Source organism: Helianthus annuus, chromosome 15 (genome assembly GCF_002127325.2).
Source record: "Helianthus annuus cultivar XRQ/B chromosome 15, HanXRQr2.0-SUNRISE, whole genome shotgun sequence".
NCBI lineage: Eukaryota > Viridiplantae > Streptophyta > Magnoliopsida > Asterales > Asteraceae > Helianthus > Helianthus annuus.
In genome coordinates this window covers 103,719,914-103,733,466 of record NC_035447.2, presented here as the reverse complement: position 1 = coordinate 103,733,466, position 13,553 = coordinate 103,719,914, and the positions used below count along the sequence as shown (strand labels likewise).

Genomic DNA, 13,553 nt, shown 5'->3' with positions numbered 1-13,553 from the left:
ATTTAACTAAATGAACTATAATTTGAATATATATATATATATATATATATATATAGAGTAAGGTTAACATACAAAAAGCCTTATCATACATCACGTAGGAGACAATGGTAACCGTTGGATCAGGGGTATAATCACGCATGGGACCACATAATCACGCATGGGACCACATACTCACGCATGGGACCACATAATCACGCATGGGACTATAATCACGCACGTTCTATGATAATAACGCACGTTATATTTTTTGTCATGTATGTTAATGTAGGTTAAGCCTTAAAGTACATTATACCTTCTCTCTCTCTCTCTCTCTATATATATATATATAGGGGAAGGTTCATTTGAGAAGAAAAATTAATTGAGAAGAAAAAAGAACAAAGGGTAATTTTGTAAAACATTAAACAGTTTTTCACTTATCTCATTTATTATTATTTTTGACTAATTAATTAGTCATAAAGACGATTATCCCCACACTAACTTTTTTTTGCCTACACACATCAAAAAGTTGTCCTACATATTTCGAAATCCATCCTACACGTTGAAATTTATCTTACACAACTCGTAATTTATCCTACACAACTTCTAATTTATCCTACACTTTAAATTATTTTATTTTATTTTTTTTAAATATATATTTTGAAGATAAGTTACAAAAAATTTAATGTATTAGCTATTAAAGAGGAAGACTACAAATTAATGACCTATGTAGATTTACCAATGTACCCTTATAGTAACATTAAATACTTATATTAAATGAAGTAAAATAAAGCATTCTTATTGGTTGAAATTTGTTCTTTTTTCTTCTTACAAAAAATTTCTTCTCATTTGAACTCTTCACTATATATATATATATATATATATATTTATTTATTTACTATGTTTAATTTTTTTAGTGGCTAACTAGCATGCTCTTATATACTTGCACTTTGCATGATTCAAACTTTCATTTTGTAAATAAAATGAAGATACCTTACCAACAAATCATGTTTCTTAAATCATTTGGAGTGGAGAGGTTTCAAAAGGGAGCGTTATTCGATATGTGGCAGCCACGTGAGAAAAGTGGCGTAGTGTAAAATAGGGAGGAGTTGGAGGGGCGTGAAAGGTTGGCTTTATTCGACACGTGGCACACACTTTTTGTATTTATTTTATATTTAAAAAATAAAAGAAATCTATTAAATTTAAAAAAAAAACACTAATATAATGTCAAAGTCAATCAACATCCGCCACGTCACACCCCACAAGCCCCTCCACACCGGTGAAAAACCTCACGCCCCTTCCCCAAGCCGTCCTCCACACCATCCACGGGCTAGTTTACTTGGCTTGGAGTGGCTTTCACGTCATTCCTCCACGCCCACTTCGTATTCTTAAGGACATTTAATATGTTTAAGTGTGGAATATTCTTCTCGTTTAGTTTCACTAAGATTCATTTACTTTAATTGTATTCAAAATATATATTAAATTGCTTTATGTTTAAGTATTGTGTTTTATTAAAAAATATTCCTATTTATTTAAAAAATATTCCTAGTTGTTTGTGACTTTGTGAACATACTCGTTTATATTGATTATTTGTTTTTGTTTAGTTGTGTTTCAGAGGGCCAATCTGAGACAGAAGAGCGACAGCTGGTTGGTTTGATTTTACAAGGCACAGGTCTTTAGCTTCTTCCTATTTCTTTCCTTTTCACCAATTATTTATTTATTACATCTTTAATACGAGTTTAGTAACCATTTAACCATACACAATTACACATAATCATTGTACCCGGGTGTAAATAATCAAGCCCAACCAAGCTAATACTCGGTTCGTATAGCATTACCAACTCAAGCTCGACTCTCGTCGAGTTACATGTTATTTAACCTTTTATTTTGATACGTTTTGAACGTCTCACACACATTTAACTTCTTATAAAGATATTTCAATTGACATCTTACTAGTTCAGCACTTAATGATTCAGATCTCTTGGTTCAACACTTAACCGTTCAACACTTAATCACGATCAGGTGATTGTGTGGCAATAAGATGTCTTCTTGCTAGTTAAAGAGAAAAGAACTTTTTAATTATACAATTTACTTGATTCAACTATAGTACTAGTATATTTAAAGGTTTATAGTTTTTATCAAGTGTCTTATTACGATTTGTAGTTAATTCTCGGGATTAATGATTTTTTATTAAGTTGTGTGTATAAGGTAGAAAAAAAAAACACAATTTTACTAAAATATGTTTTAAAGTTACAAAGTTATTTATTTAAAGAATTTGTATTTAATGGATGATCAAGCTGTATTGTTTCGTTTTCGTGTTGATTTATAGTTATACATGTAAGTGAAATAACACACGGTATCTAGAAGATTATAATGAAAGTATACAACGCACAAAATACTGTCTTTCTTTCTCATTCAAATCAAGGAATAATATTCAAGAGGGTCACATGGTATCATCGAAAAAATATATTATTCCCCACACCTTTATATATAATTAAATATAAATATTTATGTATAAGCTAAAAAAATAATAATAATAATGTCAGTAAATGTTTCTTCAATTTGAAGATCAATCAATAAAAGAATCATAAAGAATAAAAATAAAATTTTTATCTTCCGAAGCTCCAAAGATAGATGTCACCATCTTCTTCTTCATAAACATCTTCAGCGATCGACGAAAAAGAATGATCAAACTCGAAAAACGACTTATCAAACGTTACATCTCTATAGCTTGGCGAATCAAAGTTGTACCATGGTGCAACCAATGACATCAATGTGCCATCTAGTGGATCATTTGTCAAAAACAATGTTTCTTCGTCTTCGGCCACATTGGTGAGTGGCGGTGTCATTGTGGAAAACGATAAAGATGAATCCGAAGGTGATAGTGGTGATGCTGATGCTGATGCTGATACTGATACTGATGGTGATGGTGATAGTGATGGTGATGGTGATGATGGTGGTGATGCTGATGCTGATGGTGATGCTGATGCTGATGCTGATACTGATGCTGATACTAATGGTGATGGTGATACTAATGATGATGCAGTGGTGGCAGTGTTAGCAGCTGCGGCCGCTGCAATCTTTTGAATAGATTTTGGTGACATGACGGTTGTGGAATAGTCATGATCATATTCGACACATGAAAAGTTGAGATTCGCGGTTGGACCCTTTAGGCAAAGTAGGGCAGCATCATAGGCTCGGGCTGCTGCTTCCGCGGTCGAGTAAGATCCTAGCCATATTCGTGTTTTTTGATTCGGTGCTCGGATCTCGGAAACCCATGAGCCCCAAGTCCTCATTCTAACTCCTTTGTATTTCTTCTTGTTGATCATAGAAGATGATGATGTTTTCAATGAATCTGTTTGAATCTTGAGTTCTTTTTTGATCACCATTTTAATGTAAACACTAACAAGTAACACAGTTTGTGATCCTTCAACTCTTTTTGGAAGAGTTTATTGACAATTTGATTTGTGTGATTGATGCAAAGAGTGATGGTGAAGATGAAATGAATGGAAGTTGTTTGTGTATATATAGTCTTCAAGTGATCAACAAAAGCTAGTAAAATGGGTGACAGTTGTTATTATTATACACGGTTATACGTTTAAATAATTTATTGTAATATGAGAGGTAAATATATTAATTATTGAATATTTTATAAACCAAAGGTATTTATTGTAACATCAATAAATAAATAATTATAGGAACATTGAGATAAAATATCATATTAAAATATCTTTTATATTAAAGTTATCATCTTCACAATATGCTATTTTTTTTCAGTTTTAAAATACTTAGTGTAATGTAATGATTATAAAGGGACGAAAAAGTAAATTTGAAGAGGAATTTGACTAAGAGCATTGTTGCATGGTTTTTGACTTCGAGAACAAGGTACCCTCCACATGATGTAGAAAAAAGTAAATAGAAAAAGAAAACTGTAGGCAAATTAGTCTTTTCTTAAAAGTTAGAACACATGGATCTTTATTATAATATTTAAGGAAGATGAGAAAACATTTGACATAGGATTCGGTAGTACCAAGCTTCCTGGATTTTGCATTAGTTGTCTTTTAGCTAAATACGTAAATAATATATAGTGTTTAATGGATTCAAACAGTGACGAAGCTTGATCAAAAGTTTTGAGGGGGCGTAAAGTGATGGGACCCAAATTTTTTTTTTCCAATCGTTATGTTTCGAGTGGGGTCAGGTCAGCTATTCGATTCAGGTCGGGTCAAATAATAATAGTTCAAAATAAATCTAAAAAATTTCATTTATTCAAAGGAACCGTTCTTGCACATTGAAAAACTAAATATTGTATAACAAACAAAATACCAATATATATATATACACACACACATATAATGATAGGAGATAAATGGAACCTGGATGAAGAATTACAACTCAGCCCGGCGACCTTTAAGATTTTTGAATTCAGTTGTGATTTAGTTTATTGTGTGGTGGGTAATCTAGGGTTAAACAAATAAGAGTTAAAATATATTTACCAAACTACACATCATTTATATACAAAGCGTATAAATATTTAGGATATACAATTTAGGAAAAATAATCGGGCGCACGATCCTATATAATTTTAAAATATTCAGACGAAAAATCAGAACTTATACACTTCTAATCGAAACATTGGAGGGGGCGGGTGCACCCCCGAGCACCAACTATCCTTCGCCATTGGATTCAAATAAAAAGAAAATATTTATAACAACAGAAACAATAAAGAATAAGCTTTAAGGATTAAGTTTAAGAGTAAACGCTAGTGTATTTGCGAACTAAGTGCTAATCCTGGTCATACACATGTGTAAATCAATGGTCAGGATTTGATGATGAAATACACTAGTGTATTTTACGAGTTGGTGATAAAATCCTAGCCATACACGTTTGTAAATCAATGGTCATGATTTGTTCACTCAGTTCGCAAATACACTAGTGTTCACTCTAGAACCTCACCCTAAGCTTTAAACTAATAACAATGTTTTATTTGATATGTGTAACTAATGTTATTATAAGAACATATAGGGAAGTTTATAGTTTTAATTAATCTATTGTATTTCTCTAAATTAGCTAAGTTATTAAACATATAACTAATTTTTAAATATATTCTTTCAAGTCAACTAAATTTGTGGTAAAATACAATTTTTGATATGTATAGGATAAATTTTAATATATTTAAGATAAATTTCGACATGTGTGGAATATATATATATATATATATATATATATATATATATATATATATATATATATATATATAAACGCGATTTTATTCAATGAAAAACTCTAGCAAGCTACTCGAGAATGGTTACAAATACGGGAAACAAAAACAAAGTACAATCACTATAAGTGTTACATCATAGAAGGTTACCAAGCCAAGCCACATGAACTTTCTCCATTCCTTCCATTCCAAATTAATTTTTTTCCACTCTAGAGTTAATCCACAATAAAGAAAGAGCCTTGATATCTCCAATCAGGTTTGAGACTTTGGGAGTTTTGCCTTTAAAAATCTATTCCATTCCATCCCTTTTCATTCGCCTCGGAAGCTACAAGTCTTCAAGGAATTCTAACAGCCCTGTGACGCTTAGCACATACCTCGGTAGTGGAACTTTCATCCATTGTGATATTGGTACCCAAACTTGATGAGCGAATTCGCACGAGATAAGTAGATAATCTATTGTTTTTGTTGCCCCGTTACAAATGACACATCTCACAAGCGGTAGTTGGACGTGCCTTATCGCCAAAGCCTCGCGTGTCCTTATCCGATTGACTGCCACAAAAACAGTTTATTTTCTTTGGTAACCAGTTGGTCCACTGCGGTGCTTTTGTTTTAGGAACTCTTTTCGTAAGTCGCATACACGAAACACATCCAAAGCGATACCCATTTACCATAACCATACATCCAATCCCTGCCCCAAGTGATGATTCTGTAGCAATACTTTGTAGTTATTCCAATATGTCGCATCCATGTTTTGTGTTAAGGTTTTACCACTGCCCCAAACCCATTCGATGCCCCCATGCGTGAGTCGGTACCTTTGGCGTGTTGTGCAAAAATTTTCAATTTCCAAGGCGAAGAGATTGGGGAACAATTCACGTAAGGACCCATTATCTACCCAATTGTTAAGGCTGAAGTAAGTCTAGTCGCCTTCACCTATGACCTTCAAACGACTTTGTACTTCAACCACACGAGACCTTGACGCCCTACCCATGTTTATTATACCCGTCCACACCCCACCTAAAGTACCTTTGAGCGGGATGGGAGAGTAGCATCGGGCCCCTTAGTGTAACGTCGCAATGACCCTCGCCCAAAGTTAAGAGGATCTGTTTTTAAATCTCACACTCCATTTGACCATTAGTGTTTTATTTATTGTTGATAGACTCCTAATGCCTAAGCCACCTTGTGCCAATGGCGCCACCACTTTATACCAAGGAGCCCAACTAATTTTTTTGTTATCAAGACACCCACCCCATAGAATTTTCTCAAGTCGTTTAACCACTTCCACAGTGTCTTAAATTGTTATGTATTGTGTTTTTCTTGCTAAAACAACCCAAACATTATGCTCAAGTCCAAAACATGATGCCTACGTGTCAATTCTTATGCCTTCTTACACTTCTCATGAGAAATGTCCTTTTTACAGGATCCTAAAACTATATATATATATATATAGAGAGAGAGAGAGAAAGTGTATTGTACAATATTCCCTAACATACGATGCGTACGTGATCAGAATATAGCATGCAGATTTCGTACAATTGTCTTCCGAGTTTGTGAAGTACGGGTTTGTGAACATGCGGACTTGAGACAAGTCTTTTCCGAGTTTGATGAAGTTCCGAGTTTGTGAACATGTGGACAGGGCCGGCCCTGAGAATTTATGTACGCTGTTCGAGCTCGAAAAAACGTGCCCTTAGGCTTTAACGAAATTGGGTATTGAGCTCACTAAAAGTCTAAACCTAATGCCAATGGGCTAATAACTTATCTAAACCATAAGAATAGTTTTGTAAGTGGGCCTATGTTGGTGTTTGTATAGATATACCATATTAATTTTTTTACATATACATATTGAGTTTTTTTTTAAACAACGTGCCCTTCGAAATATTAGGCCCTGGCCGGTGGTCCCCCCGCCCACCCCCAGGGCCGCCCCTGCATGCGGTTGTGTGTGATATAACATGCGGGTTTTCGTTTTTTGAGGTTTCATAATGTGCAGATTTCTATTCGCGTACGCAACGTACGTTAAGGCCAATTGTACGTTAACTAACCCCTATATGTGTGTGTGTGTGTGTGTGTGTGTGTGTGATAGCCCCGTCGTAGGCAACATTGGGGGGGCAGTAGCGACGATGACGGGCTCAAGGGGGTGGCTTTGCTGGTCCAAGACGGGCCTTGACGGGTAGGGGACGAACCCCACACCCTGCACTCTTATGTTGTTGAAGACCCAATCATTTCTTGCTTTCAGAGCGGCAACATAGTGACTGTAACATCCCATAATTTATAAAATAGGATCTCTCAACATTTACAAGCATTATATAATAAGTTGTGCTAATTGTATTAAAAATCTAAAGAAAGTTTATAAAAATTATGGAATGGGTTATAAGGGTTCTTAAACCAAACTTGAGGGTTGATTGTGTAACATTTTAATAACATGTAAAATAAGATTAATTAGTAAATTAAAACCCAGAATGTTCTGGGTGTTGGTCGCGACCAGAGAAGGGAAAAAGGGGAAGAACCCTAGCTTGCTCAATTAACTACAAATTCAGTACAATTATGGAGGATTCATGTTACAAATCGAATGCTAATGTCTAAATACTCACTAATCTCAGTGTTTTGAGCATAAGGTAAGATGAAATCTCACCTTTTCATGTATGATGATGAACTAGGGTTTACACCAATTCGTGATTTAGTATGAAATTAGATTGCATGTGAGTTAGAATCATCATGTAGAAGGTATATTGGGCATGAATTCGAATTACTAAAGATTTTGGGAAAAACCCACTTGTTCTAGCATGATAGTGAATAGATTGTTGATTAGTTGAGTGAATCTTCAAATAAGAATTGTATGAATGATAGAGTATTGGTAGATTATATTGTGTAGAATGAATAATTGGACATGATTGGTTGATTATGTGAAAAGTGATGTATTCTAGTGAATTTATACATAAGATACATGTACACAAGGCTTGATAAGTAGTACGCATGTTAGGTGTTTGATTAAATGCCTCAATGACAATCTAAGTAGTCTTGAATAAATCATGAGCTAATGGTTTTGATATGTTGAAAGTTAATGCATTGTTAATTGTTATATGAGTGACATTGATGCTTGAAAGTATGATTATGATTGTAAGAATGATGATCTAAATAAGAACGAATTCATGTAGGATCGAAGGAAGAAGGAGCTAGTTCCGGATCACAAACAAAGTCACAAGATCGAGGTAAGTTCGTTACTTACATGTTTATTTATGAGTTTAATCAATCGCCTTCTTTAAAGATTTGATATACTAGTTAAAGTGTTTGTTTCAATTAATAATGTGAAAGTAGGAATCCGTATCGGTCCATGGTAATTGGGTCGGTTCGGGTTCGAATGAGAAGGAATTTAATGGAAGTTCTATCCTTGATCCGTGCTCAACGGATTATTGGAAGCGAATGAGAAAGAGTTGTGTTAATTGACTAGAATGAAATGGCATGGATTAAGATCAATTGGTAACTTATCATGTAAATCCAAGAATGTGTATTGTGATAGGATGAAAACGTTATGTGTACCATACTAATTTATTTTGTTGAATGGTTGTAGGTAAAGCACCCGTATGATTGTCATTGCGCCGCTCGGATACGAACACACCTTGATCACCCGTGATGCGCTTCCGCAACCTTTGTAGTAACCTTGTTAGTTTAAGGCTTTTGTCAAAGTTAGTAGTGTTGATGTTTTATGTTTTAAATAGATGTTTGTGAATACCTAAGTAACTTAAACTTGATGTTTGAAACGGGAGTCTAAATGTTATGGTCTTTCGTATGGTTTCCTAAAGGTGTCGCTATTTGGGTATTTTGATATATTAAAAACAGGGAGTTTGTTCAAATTGCGAACGGGTCATGCCCAAATTTTAAATTTTTAGGTGATTAAACTATATGACGTTTTGTGATTTTCAAGTACCAAATTAGAGGGTGTTACAAGTTGGTATCAGAGCCTAGGTTTGAGGGATTCGAACACATTGTAGTGCCCGAACTCAAACCGAAAGCTCGCAAGGATGGGTGTGTTCGATCCGCGACGCGAAACAAGCAAGTAAATTATTTTTTTTTAGACTTTAAATACTTGCATAATGAATAAAATGGTTGAGTAGGTGATGAAACGTTACGGGATGGTTCCGGGAAGGCTAGGAGATAATCCGGGTCAGAATGGGTTGAATAGGGATGGTTCGGGTTATAACGAAACTTGGAAAATGGTCGAATATGCGAAAAATCAATAAATCAGCGCCAGTAACACAGAAAGGGCGTCGCCGACGGCCCCTGGCCCGTCGCCGACGGCCCCTGATGTTCCCACGGCTTAACCGTCCGCCGACGGGTTTAATGAGCCGACGCGAATTTTTAAGAGGCGTCGCCGACGGCCCCATGCCCGTCGCCGACGGCCTGTGCAAATCTTGAAACGCTGATTTCCTTGTTTTTGTTCCGTGTGACGACCCGAACCTCCCGAAATCTGTTCGCCGACTCTTGATTAATTCCGGTAGCCGCCTAAAACTAATAAACAAAAGTAATGTGTGTGAGTCAATCTAGCAAAAACATATTGGGAATGGAATCTTTCGAAAGAATGAACAAGAATGAGTAAAAGAACGATGGTGTAAGTTGTGATTAATGTACTAGTGTCCCTGGAACATTTTAGAATGTGATATAAGAATGTACGAGAATGTGATTTATTTATAGTTGGGTAATATTAATAAAAGAAAGAAATGTTTTATGTAGATGACGGATGCGAGTAATGTTGATGATGCTGAAATAGCCAGACAAGAGGCACTCAATAATAAGATGATGGAGGCGGCAGAAAAAGTAATGAATGCTAACCTTCCCAAGTTAGCTCAAGAAGTCGAGAGCCGAGTCTTGGGGGTTGTTGATGAGATGATGGCTAGTAAGATTGAGGAGTTAAAGGAAATGATTGAAGGATCCAGGACAAAAAGTAAGGAAAGAAGGTGTACATATAAGGATTTTATGGCATGTAATCCCTTTTCATATAAAGGGGAGGTGGATCCGATAAAGTGTCAAAGATGGATAGCAAACGTTGAAGCGGTATTTGTGCGTAGTCGATGTGAGAAGGAAGATCAAGTAATGTTTGCTACGGGTCAGCTTCAGCAACAAGCCAAGGATTGGTGGGATACTAAATGTAAAGAGATAGGGGAAGAAAGACTCCAAACCTTGACATGGCAAGAGTTCAAAGAGTTGTTCTTAAAGCATCATTGCCCGCAATCGGCAATTGATAGAATACAAGATGAGTTTTTGCATCTTCGCCAACAGAACGAGTCTATTGATGAAATTACCAATATATTCTACGATAAGCTGAAGTTCTGTGATGATTTCGTCAAATCTGAAAGGATGAAGATAAATCGGTACTATGGAATGTTGAAGGCCGAGTATAGGGAGTTCATTACTCCTTCCAAGTGTGAAACGTTGGGTGAACTCATCAATTTAGCCCGGGATAGAGAGATAGAACTGAAACGACAAGTCGAAAGAGGAGAGAAACGGTCAGCTGAAAAGCCATCAACTACGAGTCCTTCCAAGAAGCCTAAGCAACACGACACTAGAGGTAAAGGAGGAGCGAAAAGTAGTATTCCCCCATGTAAAACGTGTGGAAAGCTTCACACCGGAGAATGTTTAATGGGAAAAAAAAGGGTGTTACAACTGTGGGCAAGAGGGACATCCTTACTTTAAGTGTCCTAGTCCTGTAAGAACGTGCTTCAATTGTTTCACTCCTGGTCATGTAAAAGCCGAATGTCCGAAGCTTAAACAACAAGGGCAGAAAGATGAAAAGAAGAATGAAAACCAGAAGGCTCGGGGAAGAATGTTTCAGATTACTACCGAGGAAGCCAAGGTTTCACCGAATGTCGTATCAGGTATTTTCTTAATCAACCAAATACCCGTGAATGTGTTATTCGATTCCGGTGCTAGTAAATCTTTCGTATCGGATGAACTTATGTGTTACCCCTCCTTTAGAAAGGAACGAATGCCCATACCGTTAGAAGTAGAAGTAGCGGATAGTAAAAGTTATTTGTTATGTGAAGTTTGTAAGAATTGTAAGATAACCATAGAAAATGAAGAATTTGAAATAGATCTCATTCCTATGACTTTGGGGGAATTTAAAGTAGTAGTAGGGATGGATTGGTTATCCCGCTATCACGCGGAAATTCAATGCGAGGCGAAAGTCATTCATCTACTCTCACCTAGTGGGGCTCGAATAAGTATTCATGGAGAAAGAAAGCTCGAGACAAAACTGTGCACGATTGTTGAAGCAGTTAAGTACGCAAGAAATGAAGGAAGTGTCTACTTGGCTTATGTTGTGGATACAAGACAGAAGGTACCTGAATTTGAAGAGGTAGAAGTGGTGAATGAGTATGCGGATGTGTTTCCGGATGAATTACCGGGATTACCACCTGAGCGAGAAGTGGAATTCCGAATCGAATTAAATCCGGGTGCCAAGCCAGTGGCTAAAGCTCCTTATAGATTAGCTCCCACTGAGATGCGAGAGCTAATGTCACAGATACAGGAATTACTCGATAAGGGTTTCGTACGCCCGAGTGTGTCGCCTTGGGGAGCCCCGGTACTCTTTGTGAAAAAGAAAGACGGCACGATGCGCATGTGCATAGATTATCGAGAATTGAACAAGTTGACCGTGAAGAATAAATACCCCTTACCTGGAATAGATGATCTTTTCGACCAGCTGCAAGGAGCAAGTTGGTTTTCAAAAATCGATTTGCGTTCGGGGTATCATCAACTTCGGGTACGAGAAGAAGATGTTGCGAAAACTGCGTTCAGAACCCGATACGGACATTACGAGTTTTTAGTAATGCCATTCGGACTGACTAACGCCCCGGCCGCTTTCATGGACCTGATGAATAGAGTATGTCGGCCCATGTTAGATAAGTCTGTTATAGTGTTTATAGATGATATCCTCGTGTACTCTCGGAGTAGAGCTGAACATGCAAATCATTTGCGTGAAGTGTTAGAGGTTCTTCGGAAAGAGAAGTTATATGCAAAATTTTCCAAATGTGCCTTCTGGCTTAGGGAGGTGCAATTTCTGGGTCACGTCATTAATAAGGATGGTGTCTTGGTTGACCCAACTAAAGTAGAGGCTGTTGTGGATTGGGTTCCTCCTAAGAACCCGAGTGAAGTAAGGAGTTTTCTGGGTTTGGCTGGGTATTACCGAAGGTTCATACAAGATTTTTCCAAAATATCGTTACCTTTAACCAAACTAACCAAGAAGAATGAGAAATTTGTGTGGGGAATTGAGCAAGAAAGGGCCTTCCAGACTTTGAAGAGTAAGCTGTCTGACGCCCCAATTCTAACCCTACCCGAGGGTTCAGAAGATTTGGTAGTATACACTGATGCTTCACATCAGGGTTTGGGGGCTGTCTTAATGCAACGAGGTAAAGTGATAGCATATGCTTCAAGGCAGCTTAAACCACATGAAAGCAACTACCCAACACACGATTTAGAGTTGGCTGCAGTAGTATTCGCGTTGAAACTGTGGCGACATTATTTGTACGGAACTAAATGTACCATATATTCGGATCACAAAAGTCTCAAGTATTTCTTCGAACAAAAAGAATTGAATATGAGACAACGAAGGTGGTTAGAATTAATTAAGGATTATGATTGTGAAATCCTTTATCATCCGGGGAAAGCCAATGTTGTAGCAGATGCGTTAAGCCGGAAGGAATACCCATCACCCATACAAGTTAGGTCAATGAAAATGACTGTCACCCCTAAACTTTTGGAGACGATCAAAGAGGCTCAAATAAAATCCTTAAATGGTGATCCAAAGAAGGAAAGAATGAAAGGCCTGATTGGGGAATTAAAGATGAATGCCGATGGCATCATGACCAGGTATGACCGAATCTGGATACCTTGGTTATCCGAGGTGAAATCATTATTGCTAGAGGAGGCTCACAAGTCTCGTTATACGGTACACCCTGGAGCTACAAAAATGTATCAAGATTTAAAGAAAGGGTATTGGTGGCCTGGAATGAAACGCGACATTGTTAAGTACGTGGCGAAGTGCTTGACATGTTCCCAAGTGAAGGCGGAGCACCAAAAACCATATGGTAAATTGCAATCTTTAGAGATACCAGTTTGGAAGTGGGAAGACATAACCATGGATCTTGTTACAAAGCTTCCCACAACGAAACGAGGTCATGACGCGATTTGGGTCATAGTCGATCGACTTACAAAGAGTGCTCACTTTTTACCCATACGAGAAACTATTTCATCCGAGAAGTTGGCAGAAATTTACATGAATGAAATAATTGCTCGTCACGGAGTACCCGTGTCTATTGTGTCGGATCGTGACACAAGATTCACGTCTCGATTTTGGCGAAAATTTCACGAAGAT

At 36.9% G+C, this 13,553-nt stretch overlaps 1 protein-coding gene across 1 annotated transcript; it reads right to left on the bottom strand.

The window, feature by feature from the left end:
• Positions 1-2,504: 2,504 nt before the first annotated feature.
• Positions 2,505-3,460, bottom strand: LOC110912086 (ethylene-responsive transcription factor ERF013). The gene has a single exon (XM_022156754.2). The coding sequence runs from the start codon at positions 3,363-3,365 to the stop codon at positions 2,586-2,588; it is 780 nt and encodes a 259-aa protein (XP_022012446.1). The 5' UTR covers positions 3,366-3,460; the 3' UTR covers positions 2,505-2,585.
• Positions 3,461-13,553: the final 10,093 nt, after the last annotated feature.